The sequence below is a fragment of the Chiroxiphia lanceolata genome, chromosome 14 (genome assembly GCF_009829145.1).
Source record: "Chiroxiphia lanceolata isolate bChiLan1 chromosome 14, bChiLan1.pri, whole genome shotgun sequence".
NCBI classification, from domain to species: domain Eukaryota; kingdom Metazoa; phylum Chordata; class Aves; order Passeriformes; family Pipridae; genus Chiroxiphia; species Chiroxiphia lanceolata.
The window spans coordinates 14,698,696-14,718,031 of NC_045650.1; the positions used below are offsets into that span (position 1 = coordinate 14,698,696).

Here is a 19,336-nt window from a genome sequence, read left to right on the forward strand (position 1 = left end):
TGCCTCTTGCTGTCTTCTCTATGCAGTTAGCTGTTTTGAAAATACAGATTTGTTCTTGTAGCTTTAATTTAATGTAATTCGTTGCATGTCACTTGAAAAGGGCAGCCTTATAAAGTGGATGGAATTTGAACAGTCTGTGAATTGGCAGTAAATACATTTCAGGACCACTTCTGACGTCATCAGAACTGTCAAAAAGGCTGTCAAAAAGGTACTTTGATACATCTGTTGGAAGTATACCCTGGGGAATCCTACTGCCATCAGGTCAACCCTTGGGAAAATACAAAGGATAGTCTTCATTTTAGGGCTAAATTTATATAAATTCTATGCTGCACAAACATAATTTACACCAAAAGGCTACATATGTAGTTGTACTTTTTACTAGAAAACAGATTGTTTGTTCCTGTGAAGAAATTGATGGGATGACACTTTGTTCTTGCTTTATATATTAAGGGTCTGAAACAGTGCTCCTAAACCATTTAAACAATTTTTAAACAGTTTCATCTTTACTGTTTCCCTTCTGTGCTTCTGATTTACACTGTGACTCAAATAATTGGTCTACATGTGTAGTCTGAGAAGAAGAATTACTTTCGCTCTTTAATTACTGTGTTAATTACTCTCGATATAATTTTTTAAGTGTTGTTGCAAATCTACCCAGTGTAATACAGTCTGACAATTTAACTGTATTTAGAGCAATTTCTGTTCATTCCCAAGGCTGCTTTAATTAATTCTGTGGAGTCAGTTGAAAGTTTTTTAATTAGCCTTTACAAAGTAAGCTGAGAAAAAAGCAGTTGTTAAAGGTGTGTTCTTGCTTGGGGATATTGGAAGTATGTAATTACACTGACGGATTTGATTTGTGAGCATTCTTCTGGAGGATGGAGCTGCCAATTAATTTATATTCTAGAATGCCTTTATTCAAACCTATATGAATTCTCTCTCTCTCTTTCCCTCTCCCTGTCCCCCAGCATGTGCTGGGGAGTCACCTGTCTTTAAAGCACTAACTCAGTAGTGAATTTGCTGGAACTCTACTGTTTCACTCATGTCATCTCAATCTTTGCTGCCTCCTGGTGATGTTTGCTTTATGTCCTCACGTGTTAGAAGGGGTTTTGCACAGCAGGTCCCAGTCTTGGAGTTCTGCTTTGGAAGCTGTTATGGGCCAGTGATCAAAGAGCTGAGGATATCAAAGGCCTAGATTTCATTTTCTTCTGAGCCTCATGTGTTTGGTCTCACATTTCCCACATTCTAGACTATTAGACTGGGAGTGTTGTGGCGATGCTGAGTCTGTGCTGGGGAGGTGCTGCAGAGAGGAAGGAACTGTCAGTCCAAGTCAGGCTTTAACACCGAGCCCACACAATGCTGACAAAGCTGTGATGCTTCTGGATCTAAAGGCCAGAAATAGAGCTGCATAAAGGGCTTGAAAGATAAAAACACAGCATTGCACATGTTTAACGTGCACCGAGTACCTTTGCAGTGTACACAAGAGGTAACAAGAAATTTGAGACTTATGATTTGGACTTGTGTAACTAAAGTACTCTGCAAATCAGGAATTTGCTAAGTATTCTCTTGATTAATACTTTTAGTGAAAGTCTCTTCTGATTTCAAGCAATACTAACTTTCTCTTTTAATCAGGATCCAGCAGAGAAGAAATAACAGAACACTGGGAGTGGTTAGAACACAATGTTATGAAGACTTTATCTGTATTTGATTCAAATGAAGATATTACGAGCTTTGTCCAGGGAAAGATAAGAGTAAGTAACAGGCACATGACTAAGCTAAGTATTTTTTTCCTCTAACAATACATGCATAATATGTCCTCTGTAGAATATCCAAGTACAGTATTGTAATGCTGCCTAATTCTGGTTGAATAATATGTGACTGTTAACTTCAACACACTCCATTGTTCATGTTTCTCTGCCCTACAAGGTTGTTTGACATAAACTTTTCTTGGTAAATGATCAGTGCCTTTAGACAGTGGTCTAAATCTGTTGATAAATTATTTCATCATAATTTTAACAGTTGCCTGGGAAGTGTATGGTCTCTCTTTGTGAAAGTGCAACAGTTTACTCTGTATATGCTAAATATTTAACCCAGAAACTCTTGGGATTAAGTGAGGAAAATATGTTTGTTTCAGAAGAGGAGACCCAGGAATGTGTGTCTTGCCTTAGTTGTGTGGGAAGCTTGGTGGATGAGTTTGAAATAGCACATTTGATTTGTGACCTGTGTTTTGATCCTCAGACTATTCTTCCTGTTGTGAAACTTACTCTCCTCTTCAGAGAATGCTGTTTTGTGTGTAGGCAGGTGCATATATGACACCCACTCACATAGATGCATATATAAACTAACAGGATTTTTTTGTTTTAGGGTTTGATTGCTGAAGAGGGAAAAAGTTCTTTTGTAAAAGAAGATGATCCTGAGAAGTTTCGTGAAGGTCTTATGAAGTTTGAGAAGTGTTTTGGACTGCCAGAGCAGGAGAAGTTGATAACCTATTACTCGTGCAGTTACTGGAAGGGCAGAGTGCCCTGTCAAGGATGGCTTTATCTTAGTACCAACTTCCTTAGCTTTTACTCATTTTTGCTTGGAGCAGAAGGTAAATTAGTCTGGATGCTAAGCCTAGTCCCTTCGTGCTTTACTGCTGTCTTTCAGATTAAGAAGAATTTTTCCCAAGGGAGCTATTTTGCCATGTGAGCAGATGTCTGCACAGGAGAGAAAAAACTGCCAACATAACATAATTTATGGAAATGAATACATTTGTGTAACTTACTACACACTAATATGCATTAGTTTGCTTCCTCCATACAAACTTCAGAAAGAAGATAGACAGTTGCATTTGACTGTAGCTAAAAGCTGTCCATCATCTTTAGTTCATGTGCATTATTAACTCAGTCTGTGAGGATTACAGTTATGTCTTCACACACAGGCTTAATATGTCACATGGGTGCACTACACATTGGTGATAATTGCACATACCTTTTTTTTCCTGTTTTCAAACATTAGCTTGAAATGCCCAAACAAATGCCTCAAATAGTGTGAACTGTAACTGTATTTATGTGAAAAATGGTAAGCATGAAAAAAAGAGGATGCTTTCAAAGCTGGTTTTTATCTGTACTGGGAAATGCCACAGCTAATGGTCACAATTCCTCTGCATGCCAATACATGGTTGATTTAATTTAAGCAGCCCTGTTGGTGAGCTGTTGAAGGGGTTTGGCTCATATGATGGTGTGTTTGCCATTTGCAGTTTCACATAGGAGCAAAGAAAAGGTGGTGTAAGCTTGTGTTGTCATACATGGTGTGTCTTTTAAGGTTTTTCTTTCTATAAAACTCTTTCTTATCAAATTATGTTTTAGGAAATGTGAGGAGAATGGGTTTTGTGCTTGTTAGTTTGTAGCCCTTTCCAAATGTGCTGTCATTTAACTATGTTGCCTAATTATAATTTATTAGTGCTGCTGACTACTGCTTTGCTTTTTTTAGTACGAGGGTAGTAGCTGCTGAGAGGGGACTCATATCTCCTTATATTTGTATTTTCAGTAAAACTTATTATCTCCTGGGATGAAATATCAAGACTTGAGAAGACTTCCAATGTGATTCTGACAGAGAGCATTCATGTATGCTCCCGTGGGGAAGATCATTATTTTTCCATGTTTTTGCACATTAGCGAAACATTCCTTCTTATGGAGCAGCTGGCAAGCTATGCTGTTAGGAGACTTTTTGACAAGGAAACATTTGAGAATGATCTAGTCCTTCATGACCCTCTGCAAATCACCAAGAGGTAATGTATTACTTAGAGGTTATCTGCTCAGGGCCCAGTACTTGTTTAGGCAAAGGAGAAGAGAATCCTTGTCTCCAGGAGATCTGTAAATGTCAGCAAAGGTGGTGTTCTCTTAACCAAGTGTCTCATTAAAATGTAGGACCAAAGCCATGTGAGGCATTGTAATTTATTGTTACTTTGCAGGATCCAAAGTCTGTATGAAGACAGGAGGTGATCAAACCTTGAGAGCTCTTCTTCCAACTATAATTTTTATAGTAGTTTGAATTTTGAAAAGATGTTCTTGCAGCATTTAGAATTAGAAAATTCAAAATGGAGCTATGCTGTCTCCAGAGAGACCTGATGAGGAAGGATAAGGTGGAGAAGAAATCATTTAATAAACATGTAAATGGTAACTACATGGCTTTTCTGCCCCTGGAGGTGGGTGATAAAACTGATGAGTTGCAGATGGATTCATGGCTTTCCTTATTTGCAACAGCATTTTGGGCTGTAGGAAACCCATGAATGTAAGTAACCTGATGGTCAGGGTCCTTCCTTCTGAAGAAAGGTGTATAATTATTTCTTGTAGTAATTTTATGGTTTCTTTTCAGTTCTGGTTTCTGTTGAAGAAAATATTGCCTTTCCTCAAAGAGCTGTTCAAATTCTTACTCAGATGTTCTGGTTTTGATCTGTGGACCACACTATTTACTGTGAAAAGTAACCAGGAAAAGAAAGTCTGTTGTTAGGTGATTTTAAGTCACGTAAAGGGACTAAATTGGAAAATGGAAGGGGACTCTGTTGGAAAATGTTACCTATCTGCAAATTAGAAATTATGATAAAGCATTTTTCTGAGAAATGTTTCTACTTAAAGCTGTATGCACCCATGACTTAAGAAAAAAAAAGCTATTTTGTTTTATAATATACAAGTAATAAAGCCTGGTTTAGGTTATATTTCCTGGGTAATTGATCCCTAAGTTTGGTAGCAGTGCTGGAGAGGGATGTTGCTCTACAACCAAAACGTTGTTTCTGGCTGCAGTTATCTGTAGAGAATTAGGGTATGGCAGATGTTTACAACATGTGCTGCATTTCTACCTAATTAACCCTCTGTCAAGCCAAAACTTGTTTTAAAGAGATTACTCTGATGTGTGGAGAGACACAGCAGATTAGCCTGTTAGTATCTTTTTCTGCACTACCTATAGGCCCTGATTCAGCACAGTGCTTTACTGTGGAAGGACATGATTGAATTTATTCCTGTTCAGTGATGTATTTAAGTATTTTGTTAAGTGACTGTACAGGTAGATGTGGTCTGACCCTTTGTTGCCTCTTTCAGCAAAACATTGAACCCTCCAGACTGACCCCATGGATTATGGGAAAGCATGATGTTTTAGTATCTTTTCCCAAGATATTTTTGACTTTTGTATTTGTAAAGGCATTTAAAACTCATTTAATTTTTCTTGTCTCTTTCCTGCCTTTCTGTTTTGTTTTAATTCAGAGGCCTAGAGAGCCGTGCCCACAGTGAGCAGTTTACTGCATTCTTCAGGCTACCTAAAGAAGAGACCTTGAAGGAAGTTCATGAGTGCTTCTTATGGGTTCCTTTCATTCATTACAATACTCATGGAAAAATGTGCATTTCAGAAAACTACATCTGCTTTGCTAGCCAGGATGGCAGCCTGTGCAGTGTAATCATTCCACTAAGAGAGGTAATGTGAACTGCAAGTCTGCCAGTTACACCAGCAGTTTTGCTGGGTACAGAATCCAAATTTTTTGATACTTTAAAAAAAAAATTGCTTAGTTCTTGAAGTTGAGTTAATGAGAGATAAATTAATTCTTGAGATAAAAAGTAAAGAATTGTAGAGGGTAGAGGATCTTGAAGATTAATAATCACTGTGCTGTGTTTCTTGGCTCAGTAGTGCAATTCTTTTTGCAGCAGTTGAGCAGTGCTGTCTCTTCAAAAGTCAGTAGGAAAATCCAGTTGTCAAGTGAGCAAGTAGCAATGCCATTACAGCTGATAGTCTCATCAGACTGGATAAGGACCAGATAGTAAAGGACACAGCATTGGTATTTCTATAGAGTACTATAGCAAACTGCAGAATGACTTGGGAGAAAAAAACCCAAACAACTCTCCATCACTGTCTTGGCTTCATGTGGTCTGGGGCACTGGCCCATTTCAGTCTTCCACTGTTAAAAGCTTTTCATCAACATCCAGATTACAATAGCCTACAAATTAACCAGGTTCTATAATTGCTCTGTAATTGCTTTACATGCTCTGTGTACACACTGCCTGACATAAGACACCTGAAATAGAGGGTGAGCTGTACTAATTTCAGCAATACTTCATGTTTCCCACCTAGATAAAGCAATTTTTTTGATTATGTGTAAATAGTCCTGCAAGCAGTGAAGACTTTCATAAGCTGTGAAAGACAAGAAGAGGTTGCTTTAGAGGAGCTGACTCTAAATTTATTCTTGTGGACTGTCAGTCCCTCACTGTTTGTTCTACAGTACTGCAGAGTTACCTCATTTCAGTGGTTTTCCATTCTTTACCTTTAACAATGTGAATGCATCAGCGATGCCAGTCAACCTAGATCTTCATGATTGTCATACTTGTACTTGCATGATTAAAGTGTATTAACTGCTCTAATCTGTGACTGTTCCATCATGGCAATTAAAGTCAGCTCCTGCTGTCATGTGTTATGACAGCTGTCTTTGACAGGGTATTCCCAGCGGAAATTCAGTCTTGTAAAACTTGTTTCATTTGATTACTTGCAAAAGTCATGTTTTGTCTGCTTTTGGAGGGTAAAAAAAAAGGCTACAGCTTCAGCAGGTATAAGGAGACAAGATTTTCAAACTGAGAACTTGCGACTGGGAAAACCTTTTTGAAGATTTCTGGTACTCTGTCAAAAATCTATTGCATAATTCTTAGTACCTTGTGCTAAAATAGCTCCAGGCCACTAACCTTTCAACTTGTAACTTGTGTTACTGATCTGTTTGTGTGGTGCTTCATACCTACTGTTTCGTTTACATGTGTATTTTTAACAAGTTTGCTCTTTTAGAAGTAAGCTGGTAAAATATCTTGCCTAATTTATGTGTCCTTGGTTCCGTAGGTCACGGGGGTGGATAAGGCAGATCCAGCCAACAGAGGAGTCAGCATTAGTACCAAAGGAAAAACAGCTTTTCGTTTCACAGAGCTTAGAGATTTTGAACAGCTTGTGGCAAAGCTCAGAATGAAATGCAATGCAACTTCAAGTCCACAGCACATCATAACTGCAGAGGTAACTGCTCTACTAATTCTAATTTCTTAAAACCTGTTTCTAGGAATCAGGTGGTGTGGTCTTACTAAGAGTTTATGTATCATTGTCAGTGCTTTGCTGTGTAATGTAATATTCTTATAGTTAAACCTGACTCTAGACACAAGATAGTACAGTGTCCACTGTACCTCTGGATTTCAAGTTGTCTAAATTTTTTTAATTTTCTCTTTTGAAAAAACATGTTCCCATCTCTTGCCTTCAGACCATTTGCATTAAAACAAAATTCCACTAGTGTGATGTAAATTTACGTGTAGCTCTGTCAGTTTTTGTCGGCCTCTTATTTGACTGAGGAAGTTGAAGAATGATTGTAAGGTTGTTTCTAGATATAAAGAAGTCTGTATGTGTGGTTTCAGGCATGAAAAATAAGAAACCAATGACAACACATCCCTAAGAAGCATTATTTATTATATTTGCAGTATGTGACTACCACTGTTAAATTTTTTTCAAGGTTGCAGCTGGTTCTGCCTCTGATCGTACGAAGGATTTTGATGCAGGACCATCAAAGATGGGTCAGAGAGATAACAGCAAAACAGTCGGTACAGAAGCCTTAATGACTGTCTACCATCCTCAGGATGCTGAGAATCTTGACTCTAAAATGGTAAGGGATAAAATGGCCAACAGTTTGGGGAATCTAATTGCAAAGGACTGAGGTTTATCAAAATGTGTTCCAGCAAGGCTGCTGATTTCCTCTGGGGCTTTACCAGTCTTCTTTCATCTTCATTTTCTGTATTTGGAGTCCACAGGGTGCTTCTTCATGGCTCCATTCAATTTTCTACTCCTCTTGTATAATAATGATGTGCCTTATCTTCATGGAGCTAATTTCTCCTGCTCTTCCACCCCTCAGGGAAGAGTTGGCTGTTTGTTTTATGATAGTGAGCATGTTTCATTTCTATCTGAATTGTCAAGATACAAAGTCACTACAAACTCTTTGGGAGCAAGGAGGATGTTATAAGAAATTGACTTAATTTCTTCCTTGCTTGATTCTTTTGCACTGCTGTCTAACAAAGTTGTGCTCTGGAGAATGTTTATTTAATTGTTTTTGCTGTAGGACATCCAATTTTTGCTTCTCCATAGTATGGAAGAAGACAGATTTTATTTGAAAATAAGTCTTTCAGCAGAACTGGGTAAACTAAGATATGAAATTTTTTTATATTAGAAATATCAGAAAACAAATGTCCTGTCCTTTGGGCAGGACAAAAGGGAATCCAGATTTTAAAATTCTGCTTTTTATGGTATTTTGAGCAAAAGTGGACAAAATCTACTTTTCCTTTTTGGCAACTTAAATTGTTTTGACAATGTTAAATCTTAGTGCTGCATGCACAGAAATGTTCACCCTCTCTCAGCCCTGGAGCCTCGCATGAGCTGGAGTACCTTATCAACAGTTGCTTTACTTCAGAGAAATGTTTGTTTGACCTTACTGTGCTGTGGCAATTGTTGGTTTGTGTCAGGTGAGATACTGGATTACATTTACCTTTTGTCCGATCTGGTGTAGACTTTCTTGTAATCATATACTTTAAAGAATAGTAGGTCGTGTAGGAGATGGCATTTTATGCCAAACTTGTGCTATGCACAGGCTGGATTTTGCTCTGATTTACTTCAGCATTCATTTCACACCTCAATACAGATGCTAACACTGTAATTTCCAGTTTATATAAATAAAACTGGGAGCAAAATTTACTTTTTTTCTCTGAAACCTGAGGAGAATCTATCAGTATATTTAATGCTTGTTGTCTTCTGCTTTTCACAGTTGAAAGAAAAAATGAAGGAACAGTCATGGAACATCCTCTTTGCCGAGCGGGGACATGGTGTCAGTATGTTTCGAACAAAGAAGACTCGAGATCTGGTTGTAAGAGGGATCCCAGAGGCCTTAAGAGGAGAGCTCTGGCTGCTCTTCTCAGGTATTGCATAACAAGTCTAATTGACTCTTTTTGGAACTGTACTGTATGGATGTTCTAGTTACTGACAATAGTCTAGTTATTGACTTCTAGTCTAACAAAAAGTGCTCTTACCTCTGGCATTTTGTCCAAATCATTCTGAAGAAAGACATTTCAAAATCATGAACAAGAATTTGCTTATTTTACAACAAACTCCATTGAAACATAATAATAGTAATAGATGCTGTTCCAGGGGACAGTCAGTTTCAGCAAAGCCTCTTTACTTGCTGAAAAGAAAAGCATGTTTGTGGGACTGTGTTGTTTTTGTTTAAGCTTTTGGAGATGATAGTGTTACCAGACACACAGAAAATGTTTTCCTGGCAGAGAATTTGGCCCCAGTTACAAGCAGCTGTTTGCTACATGCTTTTGCTTGGTTTAGAGTGAGATATACAGGAATTGTGGATTGTCTTACACATATGAGATCTCTTCTCCAAGCTCTGAGTGTGCTTTTGTCACCTCCTTCTGTAGAACACACCTGTGTCAGAGCACATAATTTGAGGAAATAGAGGCCTAGGGAATTAAGGCCCTGCTCTGCAGCACTTCCGTTCCTGTTCATTGAAACACTCAGAAAAGCAGCAGCCACTGGCTTGATCAGGATCACACAGGAAGCCTGTGTCAGATTCAGAAAACAAGCTGAAGATTTGGAGGAGCCACCCAGGACCTTATCTGCTTGCTGTGCTCACTGTGTGTTCCTGGGCAGAGCTTTCTTCTTTTCTAGAGGATCTGTTTATTGTAACAAATGCATTTTATCCTCCTCATTCAGCCTACTGTATGGTTGTTCCTTTTGAGCATGTGTGAACATGGATCTATCTTTGCCAGTGTTCTTTGAGGTTTACACAGGCATTTATACTCCTCTTACCAGCCCAATTATCTCTGTCTTAGGAGGTGCTGACATAATTAGATAAATATTAGTCTTTTGCCTGGTTTTCCCAATCTGTTCTCAGCTCTACAAATGAAAAGGTATTGTGTTCCTCAGAAAAGTTGGGCAAAATTGTAGGTGAAAGGAAGCCCCCCTCCCCAAACAAAAAAGTAAGTCAAAATCAACTTTATAATGGAAAGTGACTTAGATTTCCTCCAAGCCTTATTTTATTTAGCTTTTCTGTTTTCATTTCAGAGTAATTCCATTAATTTCAGTAGGATTACTCTAATACATTACTACAGTAATATCTGGAGATTCATGAGGTACCTCAGTAGTCACCAGAAGTTTTTATATAAATTGCAGACAATCACACAGTTACTTTACTGTTGTCCTCTAATACCATGCAATCCTGTGTATTGGCAGGTGCTGTAAATGACATGGCATCCAACCCTGGTTATTACACTGAGCTGGTGGCAAAGTCCTTAGGAACGTGCACTTTGGCTACTGATGAAATTGAAAGGGATTTGCGTCGCTCCTTACCCGAGCATCCTGCTTTTCAAAGTGACACAGGAATTTCTGCACTCAGGAGAGTTCTTACAGCTTATGCATACAGGAATCCTCAGATTGGATATTGTCAGGTACAGCAGTTTTGAGAGTGTTAGTGTTGGTTGTCTAAGCATTAGCTCATGATGGCAGTATAGTAGAACTGCATAAAATCAGTCATATAAATGTGTAATTGTTTCTTGCTCAATGGTTCACATACTTTGCTTATTTCATCTTGCTGTGTAACATGAGTTTTTACTTGTACTTGAATTTGTTGATAAATACTGTCATGGCCACTTCATGTATGTGTTTGTGTTCTAACTAGCCATTTAACATTTAAAAATATTTTTACGTAGTTCAAGTACTATGTTCTGTTTTTAATAATATAGAAGTAAAAGTCTTATACTGGATATGGCTGTAGGTTATCCTAGCACTATAAAAACGTGCTGCAAAGTGCTTTCAGAAAATTCTGACTAATGGTAACAGTTGTGTTTTAGCCATCTTTCCTTGTAAATGTTTCCTTTCCTGTTTAAATGCTACAGGCAATGAATATTCTGACATCAGTGCTTCTGCTGTATGCTAAAGAGGAGGAAGCCTTCTGGCTTTTGGTTGCTGTGTGTGAAAGGATGCTCCCCGATTACTTCAATCGTCGAATCATCGGTAACATCCATCTGTCTTTTTATCTATCTAGAGTTGAATGTAAATGGTCATTCATTAAGAACAAATGTAATGTTATGAATGAGATAAAGACTGACCAGTGGAGAGAAACTGTTGAATTTGGTTCTGGATTGTGGAGTAGGAAATGGAGGTTACAGAGAACATCCCATGGCTCCTCCTTAAATAAGAGTGGATGTGATTTTCAGATATTGTCATTACTCTAGGCATAACTACTCAGGAAGTAGTCAATTAGACTATTATACTGTTCTTTTGGAATTATAACTACAATTTGTACTATTTATTTTAAACTCAGCCTGCTTAAATAAAGGAAAAAGAGTTACTCCAGGTCCAGACTTAGCCTTTGATCTCCTATGCAGTTCTTACAGGTGTATATGCTGAAAGCACGTTGGATATGAAGTTTCTCTCTCATTGCAGAGAGGGTGTGCTGGCTGTCACAGGAGCCACTGGAAGCAGCCATGCACTCACCGAAGTGCTGACACCCTTTAAGGATGCAGCAAGGCTCTGGACCATGCATGGAGTGCACAGCTTCCAGCTGAGGGAAGGGAGCCAGTGATTCCGTGCTGCTGGGCCTCTGTGTGCTTTTATAACAGAGCTGCTTTAGGACAGGGCCTTTATTTCTGGCTGGTGCTCTGAGTAAAGTGTGCTTCTCTGTATTAAGATTTGGGTGGTGGTTTTGTTATCCTTTCCCTGCAGGTGCCTTGGTAGATCAGGCAGTGTTTGAGGAGCTCATCAGGGTTCACCTGCCTCAGTTGACAGACCACATGACGGACATGACTTTTTTCTCCTCGGTCTCTCTCTCCTGGTTCCTTACCCTTTTTATCAGTGTGTTGCCTATTGAAAGTGCAGTCAATGTGGTGGACTGTTTCTTCTATGATGGAATAAAGGCAATCTTGCAGCTGGGCCTCGCAGTGCTGGAATACAACATGGAGAAGTTGCTCACTTGTAAGGATGATGCAGAAGCAGTCACTGTTCTCAACAGGTATCAGTGTAACTGTTATTCTTTTGGGCTGGTAGCAGCTGCTGTAAGTGTGAGGCTTTTAAATGTTACATGTTTGTCTGGGATTTACAGAATCAATGAGAAAGATGTAATTTTTTTTATAAAAGACCACGCAGCCTGGTGTTTATTGTAAATTCTAGCCTCCCTGATGGATCTGTTTAGGCTGGTGATGCAGGTCTGCTAAGCAGGCGCAGATCAGGCATGTCTTTGGCTTATGCATCTGGGGGAATTAAGATTACCTCGTTCACAGTTCAGGACAAGCTTTTTTCTCTCTCCCAGTCATATAGTGTAACCCTGCTAGATGGATTAGAGAACCAGGGAAATGCCAAGTGGAAGGGACTTTGGCAAGAGTCTAGTTTAACTTCCCACTCCAAAAACGGTTGCTGCTCACACTTGATCACATCAGCCAATACATCACTAATGTATTGACTAAAACTTCCCAAGGCTGGAACCTTCTCTGAGTGAGCAGTTCCCAAGTTTGTGTATCTTTGTTACTATTACAGCACATTTTTGCTACTGATTCTCATATTCTTTGCTATTTCCCATTCTCTGTACACTTTTTCTTCAGTAGATGCCAATGCTGTTGTTATCTGGTGATAAACTGGTTCCTGCTGATTTCTCATGTGTTTGCTTTGTGCAGATTTTTTGACAGTGTCACTAACAAAGACAGTCCTTTGCCTCCAGCTGTGCAGCAAGGCTCCAACCTCAGCGATACAAAGAGTGACCACCCCAAAGTGGACATCACTGATTTGATCCGAGAGTCAAATGAAGTATGTGTTCTTGTGGGTATGTTTTTGCATCCCATGCAGTGTTTGTTTCATGGGCAACTTTAAAAATACTGCAGCTGCATTGTACAAACTAGGGTAGAAAATCTACCTAGATTGGTAGAAATGGGGCTCTGTATTTTGTTCACCCTCACTGAAAACCTTATAGGTTATGGGATAGGTTTGGTTTTGTGTTGTTTCGGGGTTTTAACTGCTTGGAATGTGCTTTATAGTCTGTACTTTTTAGTCTCCTCCTGAATCTAGGAGTTCCCTGTATTCATCAGAGGTCATGTATTACCATCCCTCATTGACATTATTAGTATATACATTAGTATATTATTGGTATATACAAATACCTTTGTATTTACTAATTTGAGACTGCACATTGGAGTCAGTGGTAACATTTGACATAACAATGTGTACAGGAAACTGTGTACTTGGGTAGTTTATTGTATGGGTTAGATGACCATTTAGAAATGTGTTGGGTGAAGAAGACCAGTTATGCTCTTTTAGCACTTTCTTTTGATTTGGAAGTTTGGTTTCTGCAGTGTTAAGCTTTGGAGCTCTTAACTGGGGAGGAAATACATCTAGCTTCTCCTATTTTTCCCCAGATTTTCGTGAGGCATTTTTTCCCTTGGCGTGATTTCTGTCAGAGTGTTAATGTATTTGTAGATAGGTTTCTGCTCAGCCCAGAGCTTCTGGTCAGAAGTGGAAGGAAACAAAGATAAAAGATTTGTTCACATTTTTTTTCCTATTAACTGGTTTCTTTTATCTATATAATAATTTTTTTATTCTGATTCTCATTCATATGTTTCTAGTAAAAGATCCACAGTTCATTTCTTTTGAAAAAATGTCCTGACTGACTCACAAAAGATTAACTGACTGTAATTTGTGTAATTTAGAAATTGTCTTTTTTGATTTTTTACTGAGAAGAAGGTGTTGCTTTTAATGGGGTGAACAATGTCAAGAATCAGAAATTCAATTTCACTTGAACTGCATTTTAAGCATTGGGCTAATCATATAAAAGTCTGTTCTGCTATCAAGAATGTTATACTGGAAAATCATGTATGGGAAATGCTTTAAGATTCTTGAAAGAAAAGTTGAAAACTATTCTGAGTCTTTCTTGTCATAGTGAGTTCTCAAAGTGAGGATGAATACTTGCAGATTGGAGACCAGAGATGGTAACTAATGAAGTGCTGTGTATTGCATTCAGAAGTGGAAGCTGAAGCTTTCACAGACCTGGAATCATGACTGACAGACAAAGCAAAAGAAACTGCTTTTCTTCTTCCCCTGCATTTGCAGGCAGGGAACTGCACCAAAGCAATAGTCTCTGATTTGGTATGGCTTTTGAACAGTTTTGGGTAGAACCTTGAACCTGAATCTCCCAGTTCCAAGTTGGCAGCCCTGTTCTTAGGCCCATATCCCCATTTCTCTCTCATAACCCCTTTTTCAGATGCAAATTTTTATCCTCAGTTGAAACTAGGTTTCTTCAGTGCTGGTAAGTACCACAACCCCATGTTTGAGAACTGCTGATACAAAGTGAGAGACAATTTCCTTCTTCCCATTTTGACCAGACAGTTAATTTCAACACAGTTCTGGTCTGGTGAAGGGTGTTATTTTCATATCACTGTGTAAATAAAATAAATTTCAAAATGGGAAGATTGCTGCAATGGAGAGTTGTCATTCTGCAGATAGGTCTAGTTACAAGTTATGAAGAAGGGAACAGAGATATTCTTTGTGATACTGTTGCTTTGTATGGGTGTTCACAAGATAAATGAGATTATGTGAAAGTCTTGAGAAAGAATATTGGCCTGGTTTGATTTATTGGTTTCTGTTTAGATTTTAATTTTTTAATAATTTGTTGCATGATTTCTCTGAGAATTTGTTTTTAGTTTTTGCCTACTATCCCACTTTTTCTTAAAGGTAAATGTATTTATTCTACTCTAGTGCTCAGACTTCAGAAATTCCAGAGGCAGCCAGAAATAGTTCAGAAATTGCTTAGCTTATTTCTAAATTTCACTAGAGTGAACTTCAAACCCTGACAAAATGCACGTCTTAGACTTTGCTGCCCTGCAGTATTAGTCACCATGTGAGAGCAGAGTTGGGTATAGAGCCAACACACAGTAAAATCCCTTCCTTTGTCTTCCCACACATTGAACTACTCCAGTTTCTTTTTTTTCTCCTGTTTCTCCATCACTGTTTGAAACACCTTTTAAACACTTTTAAAATTTACACTGGTTAGGGAGAAGCTTAGTGCTCTAATAAATTGTTTGTTTCTCGGAGTTTCTGGGATCTTCCTTTGTGTCCATACCTGTGTTGTACTTAGATGCAAGAAAGGCAAAAACATCTGCCTAGACGTGTCTAGCAACAGCTGATGCATGGAATGGTGCTTTTCTTCTTAGAGATACGGTGATATTCGCTATGAGGATGTTGAGAGCATGCGCTGCAGGAACAGGCTTTATGTGATCCAGACCTTGGAAGCTACGACCAAGCAGAATGTGGTGAGTGACTTGCAAGAGCTTAACCCTTCCCTTCTGGAAAGTTCTGAAAAGAGCTACATTTTCCAGGGCCAAATATATAAGTTTGTACGCTGAAGCCCCTCCTGTCTGCAGTGGGTCTGTTAACTGAGGTTTGGCCTGTGATGTTTTCAGTCTCTGAGCCACAGCGTGACCTTCTGGTCTCATTGCAAGTGACACCATCCCTGACCACTTCTAAAGGCTGGAGTATCTCTCACACTTTGCATGGGTTGGAACAGTCTGACTGATATTTCTGTCTGCTGTTGTTAAACTGTAAATGCATTTCTCTTAGAGGCATAGAGCACTGTACAGTAAAACAATTATTCACCTGCATTTTTACTCTGGGAAGCAGCACTGAAGAGGTCATTGTACTACATTCAACTTCTTGTCTGTGATGTGTGTGGATGTCTGGCATTGTGGCAGCTTTTCATCTGCCCGTATCATCTTTTTAGTTCAGGCTGCTGAATGAAGGTGGAGGATGTGAGGTGCTTCCTTTGTTTGCCTGTTCTCTTCAGTGGCTTTTTTCCAAGAAGTGATGATCATACTAATCTGTTCAACCACCAGTGCCTCTTTCTGTAGTACATGTGGCTTGTAGCAACTGATGCAAAATGCTGGTGGTTATGATAAGATGGTAACTGTTGTATTTCATTTTACAAAATATACACATTGTGCAGATGGAAGCTGCTCTTGTAGCAGCCTTGTTTTAAAAACTGTGAACAATTTTTTTTTTATTTGGCTTTAAAAAGGATTCAGCTTCACTGTTGAGAGCTGAGTATGCATTTGCCCATTTAAAGGAAACTGTATATGATTATAAATAATTGAGGTTTTATCTCCTGGGTTTCATAGTGTAGGCTCCATGTATGCAAGTAATGTGACCAGTTTTCTAGCTTCAAGCTTTTTTTTTTTTTGAGAAATTATTTCTTTTGGTCTATAATTTTCTGATTGCTTTTAAAAAGAAGTGCAGTTCTTACTTCTAATTGTGACATGCCCAAACCTGGAATGTGCACAGTGTCTTTTAATATAACGTTAAGTCTTCCATAATTTTATTCTATGGTCTTATTCCAAAGAGGGAAGAGTCTTTAATTTTTTCTTAATTTTGTTTCAGCTACGTGTTGTGTCTCAAGAAGTAAGATTCAGTCCTAGTGATCTTGAAGAGCTTTATGAATTGTTCAAGGTAATGTGCCATTTTCCTCACTTACCAAATAGCCATCTTAATGGTAGACTGTAAAATGATTTTAATAAATTGAGGTAAAAGATTCAACATATGTTTTACATGCCAGCTTTAAATCTAATCACATAGTTAAATTCTCACATCTTTCATCCAGAGAGACTTGTTGTTTCAGAAAACTAATATTTTTTCTCTTTCCTTTGCAGAAGGAGCACTTTCTTTCCTGTTACTGGAGCGTAAACAGTCCTGTCTTGCAACATCATGATGCCAGTCTGCCATATCTTGAGCAGTATCGGATTGATTGCCAGCAGTTCAGGGTTCTCTGTCATCTCCTGAGCCCCTGGTCACACTGTGCAAACAGAGACTCACTTGCACTGTGGACGTTCAGACTGATGGATGAGAGCTCTGATTGCCTTATAAACTTCAAACAGTTTGCCTGTGTCCTTGGTACGAGAACAACACGTGTATTGGCACATTCACAGGGGAGCTCTGTCTTGGGAGCAGTCCTGGGCTGTATCATCTTCCACACACTGTTTTTATCATGTGACAGAATAATCCCAATCGAGATTAAATTTAAATACAGCTTTGCCATCCAAAATCTGAAAATTAGGAAATGGTGTGATCTCATCGCTCGGCTTGTTTGCTTGATGATAAATGTTTCCTCATAGTAAGTCATCTCAGACACAGATCGTGCAAGATGACCAATGCCTCATATCTCTGGGGAACTGAAAGTTTTCCTGACTCATTGTTCTGCTCTGTTCGTTCTTTTCAAAGTGGTATTGTTCAGGAAACAAAAATATGAGGGAAATGCTGAGAAGACATTAGTGCTATGTTTCTTTGGTGCTGTGGTTTTATTTTAGTAAGTCATAGACATTATTAGTGTCCTTTCCTCAGTGTCAGCAAACCCCAGGCTCGGCACAGGTGATGCTGCTTTCCTTAAGTTTCATCTCTAATTATACTCCCTGTAAGGTAGGGCACATGTCCAGTTCCAACCTCCCTGGGTTGCATTTGTTTAGTTTAAGAGGGTGTTTTAAAGTTTGGTCCAGTTGAACACTGTCCTCTTTCCTCTAACAGATACCATGTATAATGGAAGCTTCACTGACAAACTCAAGCTTCTTTTTAAGTTGCACATCCCTCCAGGTAAGTGAGGGGCAGTGGCATTTGGGGAGAGCTATTTCTGGCCTTTGTTGTCTTTATCACTGCTTTGATGATGCTTGGGAGCCCCAAACCTACTTTATTCAATTATTTATTGCAGCTTTTACTGAAATAGAATCTCTAAGCCCTTCCAAAGGGGATGATCTTTCAAAAGATGAACTGATTCACTTCAGCCAACTCAATGGTAAGCTCCAGAGTGTGAGGTTTTGCCTGCAGAATATTAGAAGGAATCTGTTAATTATCTCATGAAAAATGGGGAGCTCCCTTCTGAAAACTGCTAAATCCAGTAAATCATATCACTGTTAACAGAATCCTCTGCAAAGTTCTTCTGTAGTAGTTACAGTTTAATAAAGAATTTGTGGGTAGCTTGTCAGCCTTCACTTTTGCATCCCAGGCATAAAAGGATAATATTTTTCCTCCTCAAGAAATGAAATACCTAAATCCATAATTATTTTGAGACACATAAGCGTTTCCAACTCCTTTGCTTTCATTTTAAAGCAATTGAGCTGAAAAAAGTTTTGTGGGGTCTAAGTTTATGGAATTAATAAAATACTGTTTCAAATACTCTGTTTGGAAAGCTCTGTGATTTTACTTCTTTGGAAAACAGATGCTTTCTGGTTTTTGAAATCTACCCACAGTACCTTATCTGTAATATACAGGTACTGTTCTTATCACTGTTCAAGTTGTGCACCATGAACATTATTTGTTTAGTATAACTGATGGCAGTTTCTTTCGTGATCTCCTACGTCACAGTGGCTTCTATTTTTATTGAAAGCATACAAATCTTACCATGTGGTTTCTTCATGACCTAATCTATGCTGAGAACACAGGGGCTGTTGAGGGTCTTGCTCCTTAAGGAAGGAATTTTTGATAAAGGAAATGAACCACTGGTCCTCTTCTATCAAGTAAATAACTCTTTCTTCTTTTTCTTCTCCTCAACTGTAGTTTCATCCGTTGGGGATAGTCTTGGAAGTGATTCTTTGAAGAGCAGTCCAGAAAAAGGTAAAGAATTCTGGTGACACGTTTGGTAACTGTGTCTTTTGGGGGAGTAGGAAAGTGTGGTGAGAAAGTACATTAAGTAACATTGTCCTTAGTATACTGCTAACATTCCATACACTTTTATGTCCTATGGGTGAGAGGGTAGTGGAAACTCTGATCCTGTTTAATCCTTGGCCTTACCACTCTGTTGAGAAGGAATGACATTGAGGATACCAGTTCCTTTTGCTCATCATCCCTCATAGGAAGCTCTTGGTTCTTTTTTGTTCACTTTTTTTTTCCCTTTTGTCAAATAGTGAAGGGGAAGGTTGATATTCAGGCATATCTGAAGCAATGGCAAGATGAACTTCTTAAAAAAGAAGAAAACATTAAGGATTTGCCAAGAATGAATCAGGTAACCTATCTGTCTGAGTCTTATTTAAGTCTGGTTTTGACTTGAAAGTTTATCCTTTAAGTCCTGTTAAAATATTTCTAAAGGATTTCTAGGATCCCTTAAATTTCAGACCTTCACATTAATCATTAGATTATGTGTTTGTAAAACTGCTGTAGCTTATGAAGAGAGGGACTTTGAGACCCAGGTAGGTTTATCAGGGCTGGTCTGTGCCCGTGCTGTCACTACAGCAGCTGTACCAGGTGCCTGGCAGCAGCAGGCACTGGGCTGATTGCACAGCCTGTAGTCAGA

General features: G+C 38.7%; 1 protein-coding gene across 2 annotated transcripts in view; it reads left to right on the forward strand.

Annotated features, from left to right (window-relative positions):
• TBC1D8B (TBC1 domain family member 8B) overlaps window positions 1–19,336 on the forward strand; it is a 28,662-nt gene that overhangs the window by 7,392 nt on the left and 1,934 nt on the right. Inside the window, exons 3-20 of one of the 2 annotated variants that reach the window (XM_032701733.1) lie at window positions 1,627–1,745; window positions 2,359–2,584; window positions 3,523–3,763; window positions 5,232–5,439; window positions 6,841–7,008; window positions 7,493–7,642; window positions 8,792–8,942; window positions 10,261–10,475; window positions 10,923–11,040; window positions 11,752–12,037; window positions 12,696–12,825; window positions 15,222–15,320; window positions 16,441–16,509; window positions 16,710–16,950; window positions 17,578–17,643; window positions 17,759–17,842; window positions 18,604–18,660; window positions 18,951–19,048. In XM_032701733.1, the coding sequence (XP_032557624.1) occupies window positions 1,627–1,745; window positions 2,359–2,584; window positions 3,523–3,763; window positions 5,232–5,439; window positions 6,841–7,008; window positions 7,493–7,642; window positions 8,792–8,942; window positions 10,261–10,475; window positions 10,923–11,040; window positions 11,752–12,037; window positions 12,696–12,825; window positions 15,222–15,320; window positions 16,441–16,509; window positions 16,710–16,950; window positions 17,578–17,643; window positions 17,759–17,842; window positions 18,604–18,660; window positions 18,951–19,048 (2,726 nt within the window). Of the gene's footprint in view, window positions 1–1,626; window positions 1,746–2,358; window positions 2,585–3,522; window positions 3,764–5,231; window positions 5,440–6,840; window positions 7,009–7,492; window positions 7,643–8,791; window positions 8,943–10,260; window positions 10,476–10,922; window positions 11,041–11,751; window positions 12,038–12,695; window positions 12,842–15,221; window positions 15,321–16,440; window positions 16,510–16,709; window positions 16,951–17,577; window positions 17,644–17,758; window positions 17,843–18,603; window positions 18,661–18,950; window positions 19,049–19,336 lie in introns of those variants that run through there. The other variant, XM_032701734.1, reaches the window with a different exon arrangement.